Below are 22,046 nucleotides of genomic sequence, written 5' to 3'. Positions count from 1 at the left end.
TGGGTATTTGGTGCTACACCTTTTCCTTTTGAGGATCTGGTGCAGCAGCTGCATGTTCAGTTGTGACTTGTATTCCTGTTGGATTGCTTGCTTGCATCAGTGAGCTGTTACATAAGATCTTCCATGTGAAAAGAGGGATGATAACTCATCTGAGAGCAACTCTGTCAGAGCTCATATGGAAGCAGCAACATGGCCGAGAGTTAGAGGGGAGTTTTCATTCAGACCTAAAGTCATGGACCCTTAATAAATAGCTTTACTTGACTTACTGACGAGTTCTAAGATTGTGAGAAATTCAGTTTACTTTCTAATACAACTGTTTACTGTGTGATGTTCATATCACCTGTATGGCCTGCATCACTTGTCCAAAAACTGTCTTTGTGCTGCAGACATGTGTCCAGAAATCAATGCTTAGTGGAGTAAATAACTGGTTTGAATTGTAACTGCCTTTAAAACTGCATAAGTAGCATGCATGTAATGCTAATTTTATACCCACTCTTACACAATGTATTCATCTTTTAGTTTGAAAAGTCTGTAATTAATTCATAAGTCCATCAGTTAAAATTGTGTTCTCATTTCACATATCAACCTATCCCTGTCGCATCTTCCCTCGCTCCCCACAAAAATAGGGGGAAAAAAAAAATTTCATACTGAATTTGTACAGTTGCTTTTCAGATATTTTACTCCTGTATGAAGATAATTGCAATTTCTTTTTATAGAAGTCTTCTTTAGACACCCATCTGTCACTTTGGATGAATGCGTTTGTGCTAAGATCTAGTAATAGCAGGACACCCCCAACTGTGTTGTCAGTTTTTTGACATCTTGATTGCAGTGTGTCTGAAGCTGTCTGGCACACCCTGTAGCATGTGCCACAAGTGTAGGTAGTATGCTTGCCAGTTGTTGCCCTGGGGTTAGTTGCTGTGAGTTAAATGAGAAAAGTTCTACATTTATTGAGCAGTTTCTTTTCCATCTCCTATCTGTGTTTCTTACTGTACTTTGATGTGTATGTCAGTAAAAATTCTCTTGCTAAAAGCAATAGTGCAGTTGCCATATGCTCTACAGTGTAGTAAAACATTTTTGCATTTTAATTTTGCCCCTTACTGTGGTCTGCTGCTGTCTGGTATAAAAATCCATTTTTCAAAATCATGTACTTTAGTACTCTCCATTTACTAAATAAAAATACTGTTCTGAATTTATGATGCATGAAATTATGAATGTATTTATTTTAAACTGTTAGTCCAGTTATGAATTTAATGAAACATACTTTGAATACTGTGCTCTCACAGCATTTAATTTTGCAAACATAGAGTTTGCCATATAGTTTGTGTTTCAGAGTATATATAGATGTTGTTGGTGTATGCAGATGTCCTCCTTGGCAAAAAATTACCTTCCCAGAGAAACCAGAGGACCAACTGCAGCCATGACAGGAATTAGGTCTCTATTTGTTTCTCTTAGTGGTATAAATTTCAGAACAATTGCTTTAATGATATTATTTTAAAGCGTGTGCCATTTCTTTTTATTGACAATCACATGAAAATATAAGCTATTGACAGAGTAAAATGACTTCAAAATCATGGAATGAAAAAATTTGTTTTCTATATATAATGGCATATATTCAATGGACAACTTGGCTGTAATTGTAATATATAGATGCCATTAAAGGAACAGTAAGTGGTGTGAAAATTTTACCCTCTTGAATTTCATGTGTTTAAATTCATAGGTTAGTATTATACTAAACTGGTTTTATTGTTTAGTGTTAATGGTGTTCAAAGTGGTGTCAGAAGTGGAGTTATGATACAGTAATCTAAGATTATACAAACATGAAGATTTAATGAGCTTAAGTTTGAAAGGAGCTCTTAGGGGTGTTCTGAAGACCCAGACTTAGAATTTTTGTGAATGTAAAGGGAAGGGAGCATGCATTTTAAGCTAAATGTTTACAAGTTATTTTATTTTCTTCAGCTTATTTTCCAATCAAAGGGGCAGATGATTGACTTAATGCCCAATTGGTAAGAGGTGCAGTGATAACACTTGGAACCATGTTCTTTACAGGTTCTGTATCCTTCCCCCTGTTGTCCTTTCAAGCCTGAATCAGTCACACTGTCTGTACAATTGGGGTACATTTAGGGGGAACTTAAGTGTTACCTCCTGAGGCTTTTACTAAGCTGGCCCTTAAGTTGCTGTCTCTTCCACCACCAGCAATTCCCAATAAATCATTCCAAAGGGTTGAATTGAGCAACTTTAAATTGATCTTCAGTGTAGCCACTTAATAGATGGAATTATTTACCAAGTAACAGCTTTATATCTGCGTGTCTATGCATTTTGAAGTCATGAAAATAATACTTTTTAAAATTTTGTTAATTGGAACAAAATAATTTTTTAACCACAGCAAAAGAAGGCAGATAGTAGTAATTTGAACCTTGTTGTATTCAGCAGTTTTAAGGATCCTAAAAGGATATATTTAATTTTTATTTATTATTTATTTGCACTTTGGAGTATACTGAAATTGGCTTATTCCACAAGTCAGTCAAGAACACTTGAAAAGTATCTTCGCTGAAACCTTCTTCAGGGCCAACAAGTTTTTTTATTGCAGCTTTCATTCAGCAGCTTTATTTGGCAGTGTACATCAGGTAACAGCAGTCTCACAGGCTGGATTTCCTTTTTTCAGCTTTGTGGTGGACCAGATTGTTTTGATGCTTTTATTAGCAATGATTAATAGTAATCTAGTCTGTTTACTCCAGCTAAAGACCACCCCTTTTGCTGATTGCAATAGTGTAATGTTGAGCTTTTGCTAAATGCTGAGGGAGCAAATGCCTCCTTATCTATCAGAGATCTTAAACTCTTTAAAGCCGTCACCAACATTTATATAGAAATTGGGGCAAAAAAATGGGTTAAAAATATAAACTTTCCCTCCCCCCACCTTTGGAAAAGGACATATATTGGTATTGTTATAGAAATTATGTTTAATGGCAACACATGTAAAAAGGATGGGAATAATTGCAGCACATTTGTGTCATTTTCTATGAGGAAGGATAAAATGCAATCAGGTATAAATGACTGATGAGTATAACAAAGCAGCTGTTTCAGAATGAAGGTAAGGCAGTTTGGGGAAGTCATCATTCTAATTTTAGTAGACCAATGGCACATAGACTAGAAAAGCAAATCTAATTACTTTTGATTGGTGAAGAAGCATCAGTAGTTGAAATATTTGTGGTGTGGATTGAGGACAGTATTGCTGCATCTGTAATATTAAAAAAAAAAAACAACTAAGTACTTTTAAGGAAATGTTAATATGTTTAGAAGTCTGAAGGAATTCCTGAAAGGTTAACAATTCATCAGCTCTATAGTATCAATGGGCAATGTGTTTGTATCTTAGTGTTATTGCTGAAAAGGAGATTTGCTGGCATCTACCCAAAATTGTGGTATTAGAATTAAAAAAACTACTTTGTGGGATGTTGCTTAAAGCTGATACCATATTGTAAAGAAGATGGAGTGACCCTATGCATGAGCTATATGGTCTTGTATATCCCTAATGAAATTTGTCTGTGAATGCACTTCTCCACATTACTTGTCCTTTCATTCTAGGACACTTTTTATTATTAAAAGAAACATTCTGCCATCTTATTTTAATTCTTATTGATGAGACTCATTATGTAATGGAAGACTATCTTTCTTAAGCAGTTCCTGCAGTGTTGCTTATTTCCTGAATATAGTTTGTGCATTATGCAGACCTCTGTTTGTGTTACAACTGGAGTTGGAACACTGTTGCTCTTTTATTACAGCCAGTGGGTAATGAAACAAAGTAAAAAATCATGTTGTCATTTAATTGCAGATTTGAGTAATTTCGCTTCTCTGAAAGGACAAATTTTGGCTTGATTGCTCCATTTGATAAATAGCTGAATTTAATTTTTTAGTAAAGTTTGTGTTTTAAGTGTTGACAATTAATTTTTTTTTCTCTTGTTGAATAACAGCTATGTGTTCAAAATGTGGGATATGAAAAAAAACAGTTTTGAGTGATTAGCTTAAGTATTTTCATTTTTGTTATTTGCAGTAGTTCTAATGCAACTCATTCTCTTGTGCAAAATTTAAATAACAAATCACTTTAAAGACACTGTTTTCCTAAATTTGTGGTAATTAAGCATGCATAGGTGCCTTATCAATCATAAAGAATACCCTAGTTGTACTGAAGAGGAATGGAGAAACTGAATGATGGAGCCTAGCTGTAATTTAAAACCAGGTACAAATGTGAATGCTTAAAAATATATATATACATTTCATCATTCACTGGTGTGTTGTCTCAGAATTGTCAGATTGTGCTCCACAAGCAATACTTTGGTTTTGAAGTTGCACAAAGGTTATTAAGGTCAGTCCTACAACTCAAAAACTAGGTAAATAGTATTTTTTATTTCATATGTATATTATTTTGTAGTTGATTTGCATACTGAATGCAAAATGGAAAAGTGAATTAAAAATTTATTGACTGGATTCTACTGACATAAAGAACCTCTAGAAGAAAACCCAAACACTCTCCCCTTCCCTCCAAAAAATGTTCATTTTCAGGGAGAAGAGCATGTTGCTTCAAATGTAATGATTTACTCAAAAAAATGTATTGACATTTTTTAATCTTTGGTTGCTTCACGTTTTGTTTTCTTACTTTCCTTCCTAATGGATAGTCTGAAAGACCACCAAGTGTGGCTAGAAGTATAAAGTAAAACAGTCCCTTTCTTCATGTTTTTCAATTGTAATCTAATACAATCACATCAAACAGGTGACTTTTTGGAATAAAACTCGCTTTAAAATGTAAATTTTACACTAAGCATAATTGTTTCAGAAGTTTTGTAAACTTTCTTGAGTATCTCAGTATTTCTCTGGAATCATTCTCAGGAATCTGTATGTGTGTATGTTTCCTTCTGAAGTCATAACTGGCAAGTTGCTACTTCTACAATTGTCTCTTCTTGTACTGATCTTCCTTTTCTCCTGTGTGTAGGTTGCTATGGTGTTGATGGAGAGAGTGACTCTATCATGAGTTCAGCTTCAGAAAATTCCACAGAGCCTTGGTTTTGTGATGCATGCAAGTGTGGTGTCACACCTAGCTGTGAATTGTGTCCCAACCAGGATGGCATTTTCAAGGAGACTGATGCAGGCAGGTAAGACTGAATGCATGATGTTTTCAATTTGATGTCACCTTACCTTTAAATGGTTGAGTTTTTTCCTATACCTTGTAGAAACTCTGCTCAAGTCTGTTGACTTTAAGTAGGATGTAAATGGGAGGAAAACTTTGTTTTTTTATTTTAGTAGAGCAAAAGACTGGGTCACTAATACCAGGTGATAGGAAAAAGCAGCATAACAAAATTATATTGAAGGTGTGCAAAACGTATTCAGATAGACTTGTCTGAATTTATTATGATTACTTAGAAATATGAGGATTATATTCTTGTTTTTTGAGAATATTCGTTGCTTTACAATTGAATTCAGGTATAATTTGAGAATAAGCAGATTAATTCTTGTGATGTCTTCAATTCTTGTCACCTTTGGAAAATATATTAAGATGTACGTATTAGCGATAACTAATTATTTGTACTAAAGGCAGAAGCTGCATTATCAGTAATGATTGATTTATGCTTGATTTTATGAGGTTTTGCAGCATGGTTTTATGGTTTTGTTTGGTTCTTTTATTTTTTTGTTAATAAACCAGGAAAATTAAGATTTTTCCCATACGCTTTATGGTTGTATAAATTGCAGGTGTGTGGTAATAAGCAAGATTTTCAGGGGCTGGGCTTTTCATAAGCTTTAAAAAAAAAGAGTTAGACAAGTGTTTAGTCAAGGTTTGTAGTGAATAATTCTGAACCTTGGAGGTAGTACTGCTTTTTAAATGCTTCTGAGTTCAGATCCTTGTTTCTGGTCTGTAGTAGGTTCAAGAGTGCATGTGCATCTTCCTTATAAAGCCTTTACATAACTTAGCAAATAGTGCTTTTTCAGTTATTTTCTGTTGTAATAATAATGCTTCTATATGCAAGAAAAATACTTTTAAAGACTAGAAGTCAGTTGTGTAACAGGAAATGTAAGACTTGATAATCACCTGACAAGTTTTATTTCAGCCTTTTTGCTCCTGTGTTCTGCAAACAATTTAAATCCTCTATATGTCTGACTTCACATATTATCCTAGTAGAAAATATAGTCAACATTTTAACAATTGCTTAAATTTTTTCTTTTAATATGGTGTGGTTAAGCTTGTGGTTAAGCTGGAAGTATTTTCTGTGTTGCATTGGTTGTCTGCAGAAGCACATCTGCTTTGGTGACAGTGGGCATTGTCACAATAATTTATTATTGTTATTGTATTTTTATTTGCTATATACTCTCATATTGCTATCCTGGATAAGTTTATTCTCCCAGATAAAGAGATTATGTATTAGGAATAAACCCAATTGCTATTTACTAATTCACATTACTAATATGTGAAAATTCCTGTGCTCTTTTTTTATTATTTATTTATAAGTTTGAATTCTCAAGGGTAGAGTGGCACTGTAGGTTTAGGTAGGGTCTTGAGGCAGTGTCCATTATGTTTCCATTGTACTCAGTAATCCAATCCTGTGCTTTTCTTGATGTATTAGCAGGAAGAGACTGCTGAGTAACAGAATCCTTTAACTTGCCATTGCTCTTCATCCCCTTCCCACCTTTTAAAAACGAATTCATATACCTCAGTGCTGAAAATTGTACAAGCCAAACTTAGCCAGTTTTCTCTCTTTTTACATGAAAGGTGAATTGTTAGAATAATGAGGTGTTTAATTTCTCAGCACAAGCCTTTTCACATTAATCACTCAGTTTCACAAGTATAAATGTGAATTTATGAAATTTTGCTTCTCAAAATGCTGTTATCCAAAAATATAAATTCTGTCCTTGTTTCAGTATGGAGTTTTTCTTCCTTCCTAATCAACATCTGTCATCATTGCTCCAAGCTAAATGGATGGTAAAGTAACAAGGAAGATTATTCTTCTTTGATTACCCAATTTGTCTTAATTACAAGCTTCTAAAACATGTGCAGCTAAATAAATGAGCAGGAAAATATTTAGAACTGGTATTAAAAGCAGCTGAAGCTGCTTCAGCTGTGAACTTGACTGACTTGTGTATGTTTTTTAATAAAGATTCAGGTCTGAGTTCACATATAGGTGGTTAAAGAAATGAGGCACTTGTGTGCCAATCACACAGAAATGGCAGTTTAAATCTGTAGTACTGCAATACTTGGGTGACATGTACTAAAACATTTTGAGAAGGTCAGTGTGAAGCAAGCAGCCAGCTGTTGGGTTTATCATAGATAAACTCCTACAGAGTGCAGCAGCATTAAATACACCAGTGGAGCATGAAAAAACTGTGCAAATTAAATTGAGAAAGCAGCTGCTTGTAGAAGATGTGTATCTCTATATTGAACTTCAGAGAGTATGTTTAGTAGGCTGTATTAAAACTTGCTATCAAAAATCTCCAATCAGAGCCTTGGGATTTTTGTTAAGAATAATAATTGTGGAGATATATAGCTTCTGTTTATAAAGATTTGTACTGTATTACATACTTTAAATTAAAGGAAGAGTATAGAAAAAAAGCCCTACAGAAATATGATGGTTTTTATTTAGAAGCAAGAGGTCCACTTATCTCAAGGTTACAGGTCTCATTCTGTGTGTCATATTTTGCTTATAATTTTTTTTAATTTCCTTTTGACAACAAGTACAGTGTGCTCATGTCAATGAGGTATTTACATTACTGAATCATAATGTTTACCAAAATGCACACTTAAACATGTACATATGCTTTTTCTAATAGAGGAACATTTAATAAAAGTATGGTAGTGATTTAGGCCAAGCTATTCCCACTCCTGGATACAGTGTGCAAGGGCAAAAGTGGTACCTGGTGCTCCATTGCTCCCCTGCAGGGATTTATTGTGCCTCCTCTGGTTTTGTGGGGCAGATCTACAGAAGATGTACTTTTCATATACTGATAAGAAGAATATTAATTTTGTATGTAACTTTGTATTAAATTATAGAGTTGTGCTGGCATGGTGGAGTGTTTATGCTGTAATAAAACCACTGATGAGGTTACTCCCTTTCTGAGCAGCAAGAAGTTTGGCAGAACACTTGAGTGTCTCAGCTTGTTCTCTGGCAGCCAGCAGGCTTTCTGTATTTGTACTACATTATTTAGAGACAAAGTTGTAACTAATCTTTAAATTTTCTTTCTATCTTCCTATAGTTACAGTGCAATGACCAAATAATTTTGTGGATGTGAAGAACACTAGTAAAATTTGTGGAGGCAGAACAATGCAATTGTTGAATATAAATGTGTATTTGGGATATACATTATTTTCATTGTTTTAAGTTCATGTGTTTTAAAGGGAATTTACTACTTAGCATTCTAAACCTGAGTGATTTAACCATAGGATAAATACTCGTTTTTAAACACACAAGTGAAAAGAGTCTTGTCAGATATTACCCAATGGATCAGTCAATGTTGTGGCTTGTTAGATTTACTGAGAAATTTCTTATGGAGTGAAGCAATTGAATAGCTTTTAAGTAGCTTCTCACTGTTACTGGGATTTTTCTGCTGTCCAGTTATTATCTTGGACTGTTTTTGGGGAAAATGGTAAGTAAATAGTCTGTCCACAGTTTTGTGCATTGAAAGATCATTGTTTTCTTTTGTAAAGACTGAAATACAGATGTATTTTTGAGCTTGCTACTGAACCCTTTCTATTTTGCTTTTTTGGAATTTCTGTTGGGATATATGATTCATAAATAATGTGAAACTTAACTCTGTGATAAATTCCAGTGTTGTGGGTCTAGGGACAATTGATGAGAAGTGTGCTGCTTTGGGAAACCAGGGCTACATGGACCTCCTGAATAGTATAAACACAATTTTCAGTATTTCTCTCATCTGTAAGCAGCTAGTTAATAACAGTAGCTGTTTTAAGTGCACTTGAACCCATCATGTTATTGCTCTGATTCAACTGAATTTTTTAAATTGGTGTACAAAGGCAAGAGGAGGGTGAAGAGATAGGCTAAACAGTGGTAGAAGATTGGAAAAAAGAGCACAGCAGCATGGGTGTGGATTTAAGCAGGTGCTAACAGGTCTGTACTGAATCCTTGGGAAAAGAGAAAGGGAAGAAGTGTTTCTTACATCATCATGAGTCTTCTTGAATACAGGGAGTAGATTCTATTATTTGATTAGAACAGAAGAGAGTTTTATTCTTCACTAGTGATACATTTACTGTTAAACAATAATGGCTGGGAAGATTATAAAGTGCTGAATTAACACACTTGCTGAGGCTCAAACAGAATATTTCAGCTCAGTTATGTCTGAAGTCTCTAGTTGTATTATATATCATGTGGGACTTTATAGGTTCGAAGTGCTAGCTACAATCCCTTCAATTGAAAGGCCATTTTCTTGAATACTTTAAGACAAGAAAAAATAGCAGTCTTGACCCTTTGTATATCAGAGTTTTCTTCCACCTGGTAACTTAGCAAGGAGTAGCAAATACTTCCTGAATTTTGATAAAATAGTAAGATTATTTGCAGTAGTTTGTCTCAGTTAATTTGAGTCATGCATGCTGTGCAGAACAGATTTTGAGTTTGTTGCTAACTGATGGTTTGTTACAGTGAGAGCTGGATCTTTTAGAAAGCGTTCATTATGAGAACAATTGAAGAAGAAGAAGAAGAAGAGGAAAATTTCTCTTCTGCTGCAAGGCTGTTTTTGGATAGCTGAGAGCTTCAGGAGGTTAGGAAGATGCCTGTCAAGGGTAGTCTTGAGGCTGAAACCTTTGATTTGATTACTGTACACTAAGGTCCAGATTAATTTTCTGTCCCTCAGGGATGAGGATTTAGACCTCTTAATCTCCTCGGTTTTTTATGGCCAGCGAAGAAGGAATAACTAAGTAACAGTCTATTTATCTGGATTTCACATAGGCTTTTCTGTTATACTTCCCATGTGTGTTTATTCTTGAATGCAAGTCCTCTCTGGTGCTTAAAACTAGTTAGTTTTGGTGATACTAACAGGTGTAACTAGCAGTGCAAAGTCTGATTGATGCTTTGTTGTAAGTGCTTCATAGCTGCATGCTCGGAACTCAGTGTTGCTGTGACTACCTGTATAATTTTGTTCCTTCCCTTCCTACCCCCTCCTACATCATGAAAATATGTGAGCCTTAGCTTTATAGGTAATATCAAAATCCTTGTACACCTTTCATATTCCTTGAAAAGTGTGTGGAGCCCATGTGAGAGCCATCAGAACAGAAAGGTGGTGGTAGCCCAGCCCTTGATCCAGACAGGCAGAGCAATCCCAGTGGCTTTGAAAGGCCTTACTCTATGGCTCAGTGTCTGAGCTCCTGAATTCCCAGTAGGCATGCTATCCCTGCTTTCAATGTACTTCAAGTGTTTCAGCTAGCATCAGCCACATTTACAAGGGACTTTGAAGCCTGAAAATGGTGAGTGTAATATGGGATCAAAATACTGATAACAGTAACCTGATTTTGTCTGCTGTTTTAGGTGGGTCCACATTGTTTGTGCCCTCTATGTTCCAGGAGTGGCATTTGGAGATATCGACAAGCTGCGGCCAGTAACACTAACAGAAATGAATTATTCCAAGTATGGTGCCAAGGTAAGTTCAGAAGAAGTGTAGTAGCAACAAGTAGCTGTATTTTATGTTTTACATGTAATAGAAAAAAAATGCATCTTCCCAACTTTATTTCTTTTTTATAGCAATTTTGTAGTGAGGTTCAGGACTAAAAATTAGATAGTTTGTTAATGGTTGTTGCACCTACAGCCTACCTGCTCTTCCCTCAGTCTTTCTATCTGTTCCCTTACCACTGTTATCCATAATTTCTGTCAGTGTTTTTGCCCAATTTCCCTGTTTTTTTACAGAGGTGCTAACTTCTTTTGAAGTCAGTGGCAGATTGGCAAAATGTGAATGGAAAGCAAGGAAGATTTATAAGATGAGAAATGGGAGGTTAAGTTGATTAAGAAGGGGAGTGGTATATGTGCTTTCAGTAAGAATTACTTGGGAGTTTGTATGTAAGCTGGTATGCATACAACAGGCTGTTCCAAAGCAGTGTTTACAAAAAATCCACAGCAGCATAGGACCCTCAACTTGAACTGATAAATGGCTCTAAAATTAAAATTGTTTTACATGTAAATGTTTTCAATCCAGACCAAAAGTAATCTTGAACAAATCATACAGAAAACCATTACAGTGGGCAGAGGACAGCACTCATTAATTGCTGAATACTTGTTTGTATGTCTAATGGAGACTTTGGAGAAGCCATGTCTGTCAACTAATGTGAGGGAAGATGGTTGGTGCTAAGTCTGCAGCTCTAAAACTTCTTTTCTGACAAGTCACTTTTGTTTTCTTGAATGTCAATTTGTTAAATTGAATTCTAAATGAAAATATGTATTGCAGTTTTAAAAATGCTTACAATATATAAAACAGATATAAAACACTTTGGATTGTCCATGTGCAACATACCTGTATCAGGAGCCTGGGCCTGCTGAGGCATTTAGCCTTGTTGGAAATGTTAGTTTGAAAAAAGGTTGGGGCAAGCACAGCAGATCCTGCAAGCTGTTGTTGAAGTGAATCGTGCTCTTTTTTTTTTTTTTTTTTTTTTTTTTTTTTTTAAATAGCATGAGTGATGTATAGGATCAGGGTAAAGAATTTGGGCATCTTTTCTCACTGTGAGTAAGGTGTAAGTGAACTGTACTACTGCAAAGCTCTAAATGCTGTTTTGCTGTATTAAGTGTGGAAGTTACAGCTTATTTTGCTACAGTCCCCCCTGCAAAACCAGCTTAATATAATAGGTTTTCCCATTTAGTTCCTTTCTGTTAGGTGTTGCAGCTACACAGCTAAAGGGTGCCTTTCTAGTGCAGCATATGGGATGTTTTGAGATTCTTCAGTCACTGACTTTTCCTTACCATTCTGTTCTGTTTAACATTCTGCATGGAGATATTTTCTCTAGGTGATAGACAGCTTTTCTCTCTGTTCGTCAAGCAGGAGCCTAGGAAATGCATGCCTGTGTCATTTTAGATCATTTTTATGCACTGGATAGCACCTCTGCTTAGGCAGTGCATGTTCCCATTTCCTGCTTATGTGCTCAGTGCTCTAGACTGCTGGCACAGGGATTTGGCTTGAAATTGTTGTGAAACAGACTGAGGAATTTATCTGACTAAAAAGTAACTTAATTGTTTTGGGGTTGTCAGTTCATTGTTTTGCAAGTGACTGTGCTTAGAATGCACATATCTGAAGTCATAGTTTCTTAATTAAGCGAATCACAACGTTCCTTACTGATATTTATGATTTTTTTGAGTATTTGTTTCTGCACTGTCACATGTTTACTCCTCAGTCATTGCTTATTAAAGGACATGTACATAATTATCTCTGGTTTCAGTCCTTGAGAGCACTGCTCTTTTATTGAACTTGTTGAACATTGGCTCAGGAGTGGTTGAATATTTTATACTATACTTATACAAGTAATTGTGCTTGAATTGCTTGGATGGTATTTAGTTGTTTTGCTGGAGGGGAATGCAATATGTGGAAGTTCATGTAAAAATTCATCCAACATGCTGTTTAGATTATTTCAGCATTTTACCATTGCTGAAAATGGCTTTAATGGTGGGAGTTGAGAAAGCAGGAAGCATTAAGTAGTGTCAGCCATTGGGAGCATGCTTGGTTTCTGTACCACACAGGAATTAACCTACCAGCTTGGTTTTTTATATGGGACATAAATTATCAAACATTAGGCAAAATGCAACTGAAATATTTACTGTGGCATTTTCCATTCTTCTTTATAAAGGAGTGCAGCTTTTGTGAAGATCCTCGTTTTGCCAGAACTGGTGTATGCATTAGTTGTGATGCTGGGATGTGCAGAGCTTATTTCCATGTGACCTGTGCTCAGAAGGAAGGCCTCCTCTCAGAAGCAGCAGCAGAAGAGGTATCTATGGAAAGGATAGAATAAAAAGACCTCTATTGAAAGCTTATGACCTGAAATGGTAGCTGTTTTGTTGCCAGGCCCTGAACAAAGTTTTTTTAAATAGGTAACAAGTCCTAGGCTGGGTAAAGGAACTGTACAGGGAGAGCCCTTCACCAAATTGTCCAACTCTGAGCATCTTTTGAAACTGGGAAAAAGAATAGAGTAAATTAACACAGAAGTTGCTGTCAGTTAATACAGACAGGAATTCTATTTCCTGAACTTCACATAGGGTGACATACTTACCTAGCTGTTTGTGTAGTACAGTAATCTCAGTTTCATACCAAATAGGAGACTTGAGATATTAAAGGCATTTCTGATGCCACTTTTTAGTGCGTGTTTTCCAGTATTTACTTCAAATTGTGGTACATAGATATGACTTTCCTTGTGGTAACATTAATCTTTGGAATCAGAATGAAAAGCAGATATTTATAACCTCCTGATAAGTTCTTAGTATCTTTTCTTAACAGGATTTTCCCTGTAATATGATCTAAAGCAATTCAAATTTGAAGTTCCTACTTCCCAATTCATTTTTATGGTATAAGTACTTTTAGGTTATCCAATTTCATCCTGATATGTATCATTTTGATTAAGCCTGTCATGTTCATAACTTCCTAATTTAGCTTTTTGCCTTAGGAAGTACCACAGGTAACACAAAAACAAGCATTACTTTCACTGTTGGTCTTTACACTTTTGTTTATGGAAACAGAGGACCACTAAGAGATTCATGAAGTAATCACTAAATACTTTGTTCCATTGGACCAATAAATAGGAAGATGCCACCTTACTATCGTTGTTGTCCTTAATAAGTTATTTGTAAGGTTGAGTCTTTAAATACCCTGTGTGAATTCCCTCTGGACATATGTATCTGCTTGCCTTTCCACTTTAAAACTTTCTTACATGTTTTCTGCAGTCAAATTTTTAATCAAGGTCTCATACTATCTCGTTTTAGGGCACAGCTAATTTTTGAAGTAAGCTTGTTGCATACTGTGAAAATCTATATTAAAATAAAATGTGCTAGTAAGTCAGAGTAAATTTTATTAGTCTTTTTAAATGGAATAAAGGGAAATTTGATAGGCAGGTAATTTATTAATGTTTGTATTACTTTATGAAGGAAGCCTGCTTTAAGCTTTTCTTAGTCTGTAGATTTATGATGTTGTTTATGCCCTTTTGAAAGTACAAAGGCAATGAAATGTGTTTCTCAAACCATGTCTCCTCATGGCTCAGATATTTGTAGTCTGCTTGCAAGGTTTGTGGGTGCTAAAAATGGTTATAAACCTAGCCATGATAGTGTGCAGATATGATAGAATGAAAAATGGGAAAAAACAGTCTGAGAGATGATAAATCATGTGAGGGTATAGCCACTGAAATGGTTGGAAAAACAATAGAGAAACAAAATATATTGCCTTTGATAGTATTCAGCATTATTAAGCATTTTTAGGATTTAATTTAAAAGGCACAGTGAACCAACAGGAAATTAATACATGTTATATATTAAAGGGATTTGTACTTAGGAATTTATTTTGCTGGGGTTTTTTTCCTGGGAATGCAAATATAGTACAGAGATTGACTGGTAGAGAGTTAAATTGTTAATGCATCTAAAAACATTTAGGATCATGCAATGAAAACAATGGCAAAAAACTTTACATTGCAAATTACATCAACATGACGAAATTGATTTAGAAACATGATTTTTAGTTGTTTTTAAAAACATGCCCATTCAAAGATGTGAACTGATTGCCAGATTGTTTGTGCTGTTCAGAGCCCTTTGGCCTTACTTTGTCTCACTCTATTTTCATTCCTTCCCCTTTGTTTTTTCTGAAACAGGATATAGCTGACCCTTTTTTTGCTTATTGTAAACAGCATGCGGACAGGTTAGACAGAAAATGGAAGCGGAAGAACTACTTGGCTTTGCAATCTTACTGTAAAATGTCCTTGCAGGAAAGAGAAAAGCAGCTTTCACCAGAAGCTCAGGTATTGTACTTGTGACACCAATGCCTCTGTATTAATCATCCATGTTAAACAAGACAGAAATTAAGAGAAGGTAAAAATGTTATTACAGTAGAAAATTAAATGTGGATTAAAATAATAGCGCATGGTCATTTAGCAGCACGCTGAATTGTTTGGAGGATTTGGTCTCTAAGAACAATTCTCTCTATATATTATATAGTTGTATCTCATATATATTGTATATCTATTTCAATAAATATAAAATATCTGTGCTTGTCTGAATTGAAAAACATTACTTTGGTTTTGAGGTAAAATATTGGTAATTACTTTTTCGTTGTAATTCATAGATTTTGTTTAACATTTTCTTCAAGATTCTGAAGGAAAAAAGCCAGAAAATATTAGGCGTAATGCTATTTCTATGTAAATTTCCAGTTTTTTAGGTTTGAGTGGGATCTCTGTTCTAGGTGTTTTCATAGTAAAGATTTCCTAGGAAAAAAACTTAATATATGCAAAGAAGTGAGTCTGTGCTACAGCATGGGAGTTGTCTGAAAGCCTTAGGCAAGTCTACATCCCTGTCTAGTGACAGATACATTTAAAACTGTTAGTTACTGCAGAAGCTCAACTGATAAATGTCCTGTTAATACAAAGGTTTCAATCCCTCTGAGGGAATCTGCATGCTTTCGTGTTTCAATGTGTGTTTTTTTTTTTTTTTCCTGATTCTGAGGAATTTCTAACACAGTTTGCTTCATTGCTTAGACTGAACTGCATTCCATGGAAAAATCACACCTGTGCAAAAAAGCAGCTTGTTACCTAAATGAAACCTGCCTAATTTATTTGCAGAAAGTAGCAGATGCTATAAATAATGGAAATTATATATGGGAGAGGACTATCTGCTTTTTTTCTGAAGTGAGAATTATATTGTAATGATAAGAAAGTATTGTTTCATATTATGAGACTTTTTATTTAAAAAAACTTTGACTTTCCAGTTCTTAAGAGATCTTTGAAAAGGAGAAAATTAATGTAAAATGACCTTTGCTGTTGATAATGAGCATGAGCAAACTCGTACCGGAGAGCAGTTTTGAATAAAATATTTTTTGGGGTTTTGAGCTTCATGTAGCTAGATTTAAAACTGTTTTCATAATTCTTGCTGAATATACTCAGCTCTCAGTTATGTGAAATGCACATGTGTAGTGGAGACATTGCAGTAATATGAATACTGCCCAATACAATGGTAAGTGCTAGTTGTGCAATATCAGTTTGGATCCAGAAGGGGTTATTAGCTCTGTTTTCAGGCATGTATTATGCAGTGCTGATAATGCTGATAAGTTTCCAGCATTTCCTGTTCTCTCTCCTCTTTTCCCCAAACCAAGACCCTGAAATTTTTTATTCTACATTATTTAGATTAAATTTTTGGAAACAGAAGTAATGACTGCTGAAAACTGTGAGTGGAGTTACTTGACATTGTGTCATAGGCACCAATATGATAACTTGCATATGTTTTGTCCAGCCACATGTTTTCACTATTTCTGGCTTTGGTATGTCTAGCAGTGGCTGTAGGTGGACCTGTTACCTGCTGCTGTGGGTATAAGAGAAAAGCCATCGAGGTCAGAGCTGACCTGTAAGCTACATTTGCTTTGTTTCTTGGTCATTAATGTTAAAGACCTAGTAAGATAATGTGTTAAACTGTCTGCAGTACTACCTCCAGTGATTCTGTTTGAAATCAGAGATGTTTCTTAACCATAGTGTGTGTGTATGCACACCTTTTGCTTTTGTCTCAGGAGTATCTTACACCATATGGTGGGGCAGTCATATTAGTTTAGTTTCTTCTTTGTGCAGGCAAGTAAACAGCTTCTAACTGATAGTCAGCTGGAGTTTTGCCTCTGAAGCTTTGTATGTTGATGTCAGTTTCTGCCAGAATTGCCACTTCATAGAGTTCCCTCAAGACAGTGCTTTCCAGCTGTCAGTAGCAGCTAGATCTTCTGGGGTAGATCTCCCAGATGGTCACAAATATACAGATGTCATCAACAATATATACTGTGAGCTTCTCTTGTCTGCTTCACTTCTTTTTGGGTTGTGTTCTTGACAAATTATAATCAGCAAGTTTAACATTTATAAAGAGAAGTGGCATTGAGAAAGAAGTTTCTACAAAAGTATGTCAAATATGGTAAAAATGCTCTTCATCAGCTTTCGTTGCTCACATAAATGCCAATTTAATGTCTGTCTAAGTGTAACTGTGGTAAGTCAACTAAAGCTTCTACCAGTAGTGAGTTCTTGCAGTCCCATCAAATTATCATTATTAGAAGAAGTTGTCTCAAAGCCAGCAGTCATCTGTTGCTTTCATCAATGGGGAAATCTCATCAAGAAATGGATACATATCTCCAAAACCTAGTGAAAGGATAATGTTGTTTGTGTGTGCAATTGAGGTAAAATGGAATGTCTGTATCGATGTGTGTTTCTTGAGTTGTGGAGTTGTGGAGTGAAAGTGGCATTGATTGTATTGCGCAGCTTTCAAAATGGAGATGAAACACGGATGTGTTGCAGATGATAACTCAGAGCTAGTTGTGAGTCGTTCCTTGCCGTTTGTAACTTGCGGGTTCCTCGCTGCAGGCTCGGATCAATGCCAGGCTGCAGCAGTACCGTGCCAAGGCGGAGCTGGCGCGCTCCACCCGGCCCCAGGCCTGGGTTCCCCGGGAGAAGCTGCCCCGGCCGCTCACCAGCAGCGCGTCGGCCATACGCAAACTCATGCGCAAGGCCGAGCTGATGGGCATCAGCACCGACATCTTTCCAGTGGACACTTCAGATACCAGCTCCAGTGTTGATGGAAGAAGAAAGCATAAACAACCAGCCCTCACTGCTGACTTTGTGAATTACTACCTTGGTAAGGGTGAAAATGGATTGTTTTTCTCAAATGAAAAGGTTGCTGCATTGTGCCGTGCTATTTCATTGGCTTTTTTATTTCTTGGTTGTATTTAATTGTTTATAGTAGATAAATGTGGATTATGACTTCATTTTATGTCAGATATATTATTGCTTGGAGTCTGTGTTTACTTGGCTTCATTTTTTTAAAATACTTCAGAAAATAATAAAATCATTCAAATATAAACGGGAGACTAAACTGTCTTTAAGAAGGGAGTAGGTAACTCCTGCTACGATATTTTTTCCTTAAATTCTCCTCCTTTTCTATGTGGAATAGCATGACTTTTTGACTGTTTGCTAGATCCTGATAAAAGTTCATCTACTACAATATTTATGCAGCAAAATATAAATGTTGTAACTCTTCATTCTATTCAGTCTTTATATTGAACCTATAGGCCATAGTTTTGTGTCTTTGTATTGTTGCAGTTTTTTGCTTCAGATATTTTCACCTTTTTTTTTTTTTTTTACTGCATAAAACTTGAGACTGTATATTCAAGAATAGGAAATAATGCAGTTTTCTTTTAAATAGAGAGAAATATGCGCATGATTCAAATCCAGGAGAATATGGCTGAACAGAAGAATATCAAGGATAAGTTGGAAAATGAGCAAGAAAAGCTGCATGTGGAGTATAATAAGGTAAAGAAAAAGGGTGATAAACTCTTGTATCATTTTAGTGTTGCTGCTATTAACTTTGATAAAATTTTTCTTTCTGTGGAAAAAAATTCAGATGAAAATTTGCATCTCTAATTTGATCTTTTAAAAGTAATATTTAAAAACATATTTCTTTTTAAAAAATATCCAGTAATCTGTCTTCTCCCATACAAGTAATATGAATTTTGAAAATGTGATATGTTGACTGGACAGAAGTCAATCTGTTTAACTGACCCTACTGAGAGCTCCAGGAACAAATTGCACATGGACCTGTTTGAACCTGCACGATTCCCTACTCGGTAACTGGCAATCTACCATACTCAACAGTGTTATTTATTTATGTTAACTACAACTCCAGTTGGGCTTGGGGTTAATGACTTGACTAATTTTTCAGACAGAAATAATCAGCATTCACACCTCTACAATGTCCTCTGCATGCTTTTTATGCTGTAACAAATTTGATGCCCATAAATTATGGCTTTGCTCCCCCAAAATGCTGCTAATTTAATTTTTTATTAATTCAGCATCTTTTCTAATCATCTTAAAAAACAACTTTTTGTATTTTTACAAAATATTTATTTTAATATTCACTTAATTTGAAACATAGATATACTGTACCCTTTGTGACAGATGACATGGTGCAATTCTTGCTAAATTCAACAACCTATTACATGATAGTTAATAATGAAAAAAAATGGCATTGCCATTAATTCCTAAACTTTTTTGTGTGTGTTTTAAGTGAGAACATATGGAAAATGTAGCAGCAGATCCTTGTGGATTGCCCAGAGATGATACAAGGAAAGGAGATTATGCCTGGGACTGTTAACCAAATTAATAATTACCTTCCAGAATACAAAACCTAATAGTTACTTCCAGAAGTAAAAAAACACTTTATTTTGCTTTCAGCCTTTACTTTTAAATTTTCTCTTTCTGTGAGAGTGGGGCAAAAGAGAGTTTGAATTCATTTATATGTTTGCTTGTTATAGTCTTGCTGCCTAAATAGTGTGGACAGTGCATATAAGATGCTGCTATATTTTAGTTTTGTTTTCCATTTGACTTTATGAAACCTTATTTCCATGCTGAAATACTTCAGGTCTTTCCAAAACAAATGTCTGCTCTGGGTCTTTGTTTTATTTCTGTTAAATTACTGAATGGTTGTTCTGATCTCAACTATATTGGTATGAGTTTCATTGTTTTTCTAATCCCACAATAAATTAATGCACCCTTGGTAAGTAAGAGGATGAGTAAATTTTGTTTAATAACTCTGAATGGATTTTCATTCCTGTTGCTTAATTTTTTTTCCCTGTAACTTTTCAGCTGTGTGAGTCCTTGGAAGAGCTGCAAAATATGAATGGGAAACTGCGAAATGAAGGGCAAGGCATTTGGGCTCTGCTGGGTAGAATCATTGGACAGGTTGGTTGGTTCCTTGTCTCCCTTTGCAGAAAAAAAAAAAAAAAAGCAGAACAAGTTTTCCAAGAATAGTCCTTTTGTTTCTGTCTGTCACTTCTATGGCCAAATAAATTTATGTGATTTGATCAGACCCAGGCTTTACTCAGGGGATAATGTTTCCTGATTGAAGTACCTAGACTTCTGCAAGCCACCTACTGGGAACGTGTAGCTTAATTTTGTTGTTGCAATAGTATGCTTGTTTGCAAAATTCTTTCATTTGGTATAAGTGATTGACCTGCCATTTGTGATGCAGTTTAGCATGAAGCATGAGTTAATTCTACTCTTTTTGTCTCCAGTTGTGTTTAGTAACTGTAGGCTTCAAATGATAAGTTAACACTTTATGGATTTTATAAGATAAAAGTCCTTTTAAATGTGATATGTATATAATGGTGTGTAACTAGAGGAGAATATTTTGATGAAATGAATATGAATATGTAGGACAACAGATTTGGGTTGCTTCCTGTTGCCAGCAATTATCTTTGTTCCCATTGATACATGAAAAAAGAGAAGTAAAGATTTTTGCAGTATTTTAATATATATTTCATGTCAGAGATATTAAATGTCAGTGAACATTTTGAATGTGAGAAGGAGATTGCAATGATTTCCAGTTATGATGTAAGATTGAAGAAACTGTTCACTGTGGAAATGCAGACTTAGAATTATTTGCAATATTGGCATGCCCTTTGTTACTGCTGAGTTTGTGCTACTATTCCGAAAACGAACTTTACACTTTCTTTATGCAGTAATAGTTCCTAAGATATGCAACCTTTTACTAGTTCCATTTGTCTGCCTACCTCTCCTACTTGCAAAGAAAAATTCTTGCATAACATGTATTTTAAACCAAGATTATTTTTCCTTCCTTTGAGTAAGTATTCTCAAACATATTTCCTGATGCAAATGTTACTCAATTTGGAAAAAAAAAAAAGAAAGAAAAGCTGAGTAGAACTCATTTACACAGCTTGCATGACATTTTTTCCAGTTGGTTGAACAGATGCAGACCCATGGGGCTGCTGAGAAATGACTTTGATAGATGGTTGCTGTCTGAGAATCCAGCATACTGCAGATAGGAGAAACCCAACGAGAGTCTCGTCTGCTTTGTGAAGGGCTTGGTCCAATAAGATAATTTTTCTAATTAACCTGTCGTGCACCAGGGTAGCTGCAATGCTGGGGAAAATAAACTGCCTCAGTATTCTGTCACTTTCATGAATCTGCCTTTGCTTGTTCCAGCTTCCTAGAGAAATGCATTCTTGTCCATCTCTACATTAGAAGCAGGAAGAAAAATTCTAAAAGCTAGTCTTTCTGTGTGTTTCTTATTGAATTGAAAAAAAGACTGTAAGATTACTTTATATTACAGAATCATACTGGGATAAATGTGTAGTCTGTAAAATAGTTAGCTAAGCAATTTCCCACTAATTATGTGTCTTGTTCTTCATGCATTGAGATTAGAGGATATTCTTTAAAAGTGTCAAGACTCATATGTGCTGCATTTCTTCAAATCCAATAGAAATTGAACATACCAGCAATTTTACGGGCTCCTAAGGAAAGGAAACCAAGTAAAAAGGAAGGAGGAGCACAAAAGGCATCTACACTTCCAGCAGTACTTTATAGGCAAGTAATTACATTTTGACAGAATAGATACAGTATCTGATAACTGATAGATTCAAAAAAGTGTTCTGAAAATATTGTTTGCTTTGTTTTTAATTTAAAAAATGCTTTTAAGTTGTCGATACGTTTTAATTATTTTTGAAGGCTAAGTTGAATTGTGGTCAGTTTTTCACCCTACCACACATGAGTAAAGTTTGGGTGTTTTTGCTAGTTTGGCAGCAGTTCTTTAAGGACAAAGCTAACTCCTTGCATCTGAAGCAGAAGGGCCCTTTGTTTTTTTGATATGAGAGTTAACTGGTCACTTTGTTCTTTGAATGCAGTCATCTTGAGTGGATGATTTCGAGAACAGTGATGATGCTGTTCAGTCACAATTCCTGCAACAAAACACTTGTCATATAAGAACTCTCACTTTTTGCTCATGCTAAATTTCCCTACTTCTATTTTTATTAATTCCCAAGGTATGAAGTATATTCACTTACTCTGTCATAGTTCC

General features: G+C 35.3%; 1 protein-coding gene across 6 annotated transcripts in view; it reads left to right on the top strand.

Moving 5' to 3' along the window:
- Positions 1–22,046, top strand: part of PHF14 (PHD finger protein 14) — a 161,669-nt gene that overhangs the window by 21,947 nt on the left and 117,676 nt on the right. For 5 of the 6 annotated variants that reach the window (XM_079301599.1, XM_079301596.1, XM_079301595.1 and 2 more), the window contains 8 exons: positions 4,982–5,141; positions 10,512–10,623; positions 12,809–12,946; positions 14,810–14,956; positions 17,540–17,810; positions 18,378–18,484; positions 19,817–19,912; positions 21,453–21,556. In XM_079301599.1, coding sequence (XP_079157725.1) covers positions 4,982–5,141; positions 10,512–10,623; positions 12,809–12,946; positions 14,810–14,956; positions 17,540–17,810; positions 18,378–18,484; positions 19,817–19,912; positions 21,453–21,556 — 1,135 coding nt within the window. The remainder of the gene's footprint in view (positions 1–4,981; positions 5,142–10,511; positions 10,624–12,808; positions 12,947–14,809; positions 14,957–17,539; positions 17,811–18,377; positions 18,485–19,816; positions 19,913–21,452; positions 21,557–22,046) is intronic. The other variant, XM_079301598.1, reaches the window with a different exon arrangement.

The sequence above is a fragment of the Erithacus rubecula genome (assembly GCF_903797595.1).
Source record: "Erithacus rubecula genome assembly, chromosome: 3".
In the NCBI taxonomy this organism is placed as follows: Eukaryota; Metazoa; Chordata; class Aves; order Passeriformes; family Muscicapidae; genus Erithacus; species Erithacus rubecula.
This window is presented reverse-complemented; position numbering and strand designations above follow the sequence as displayed.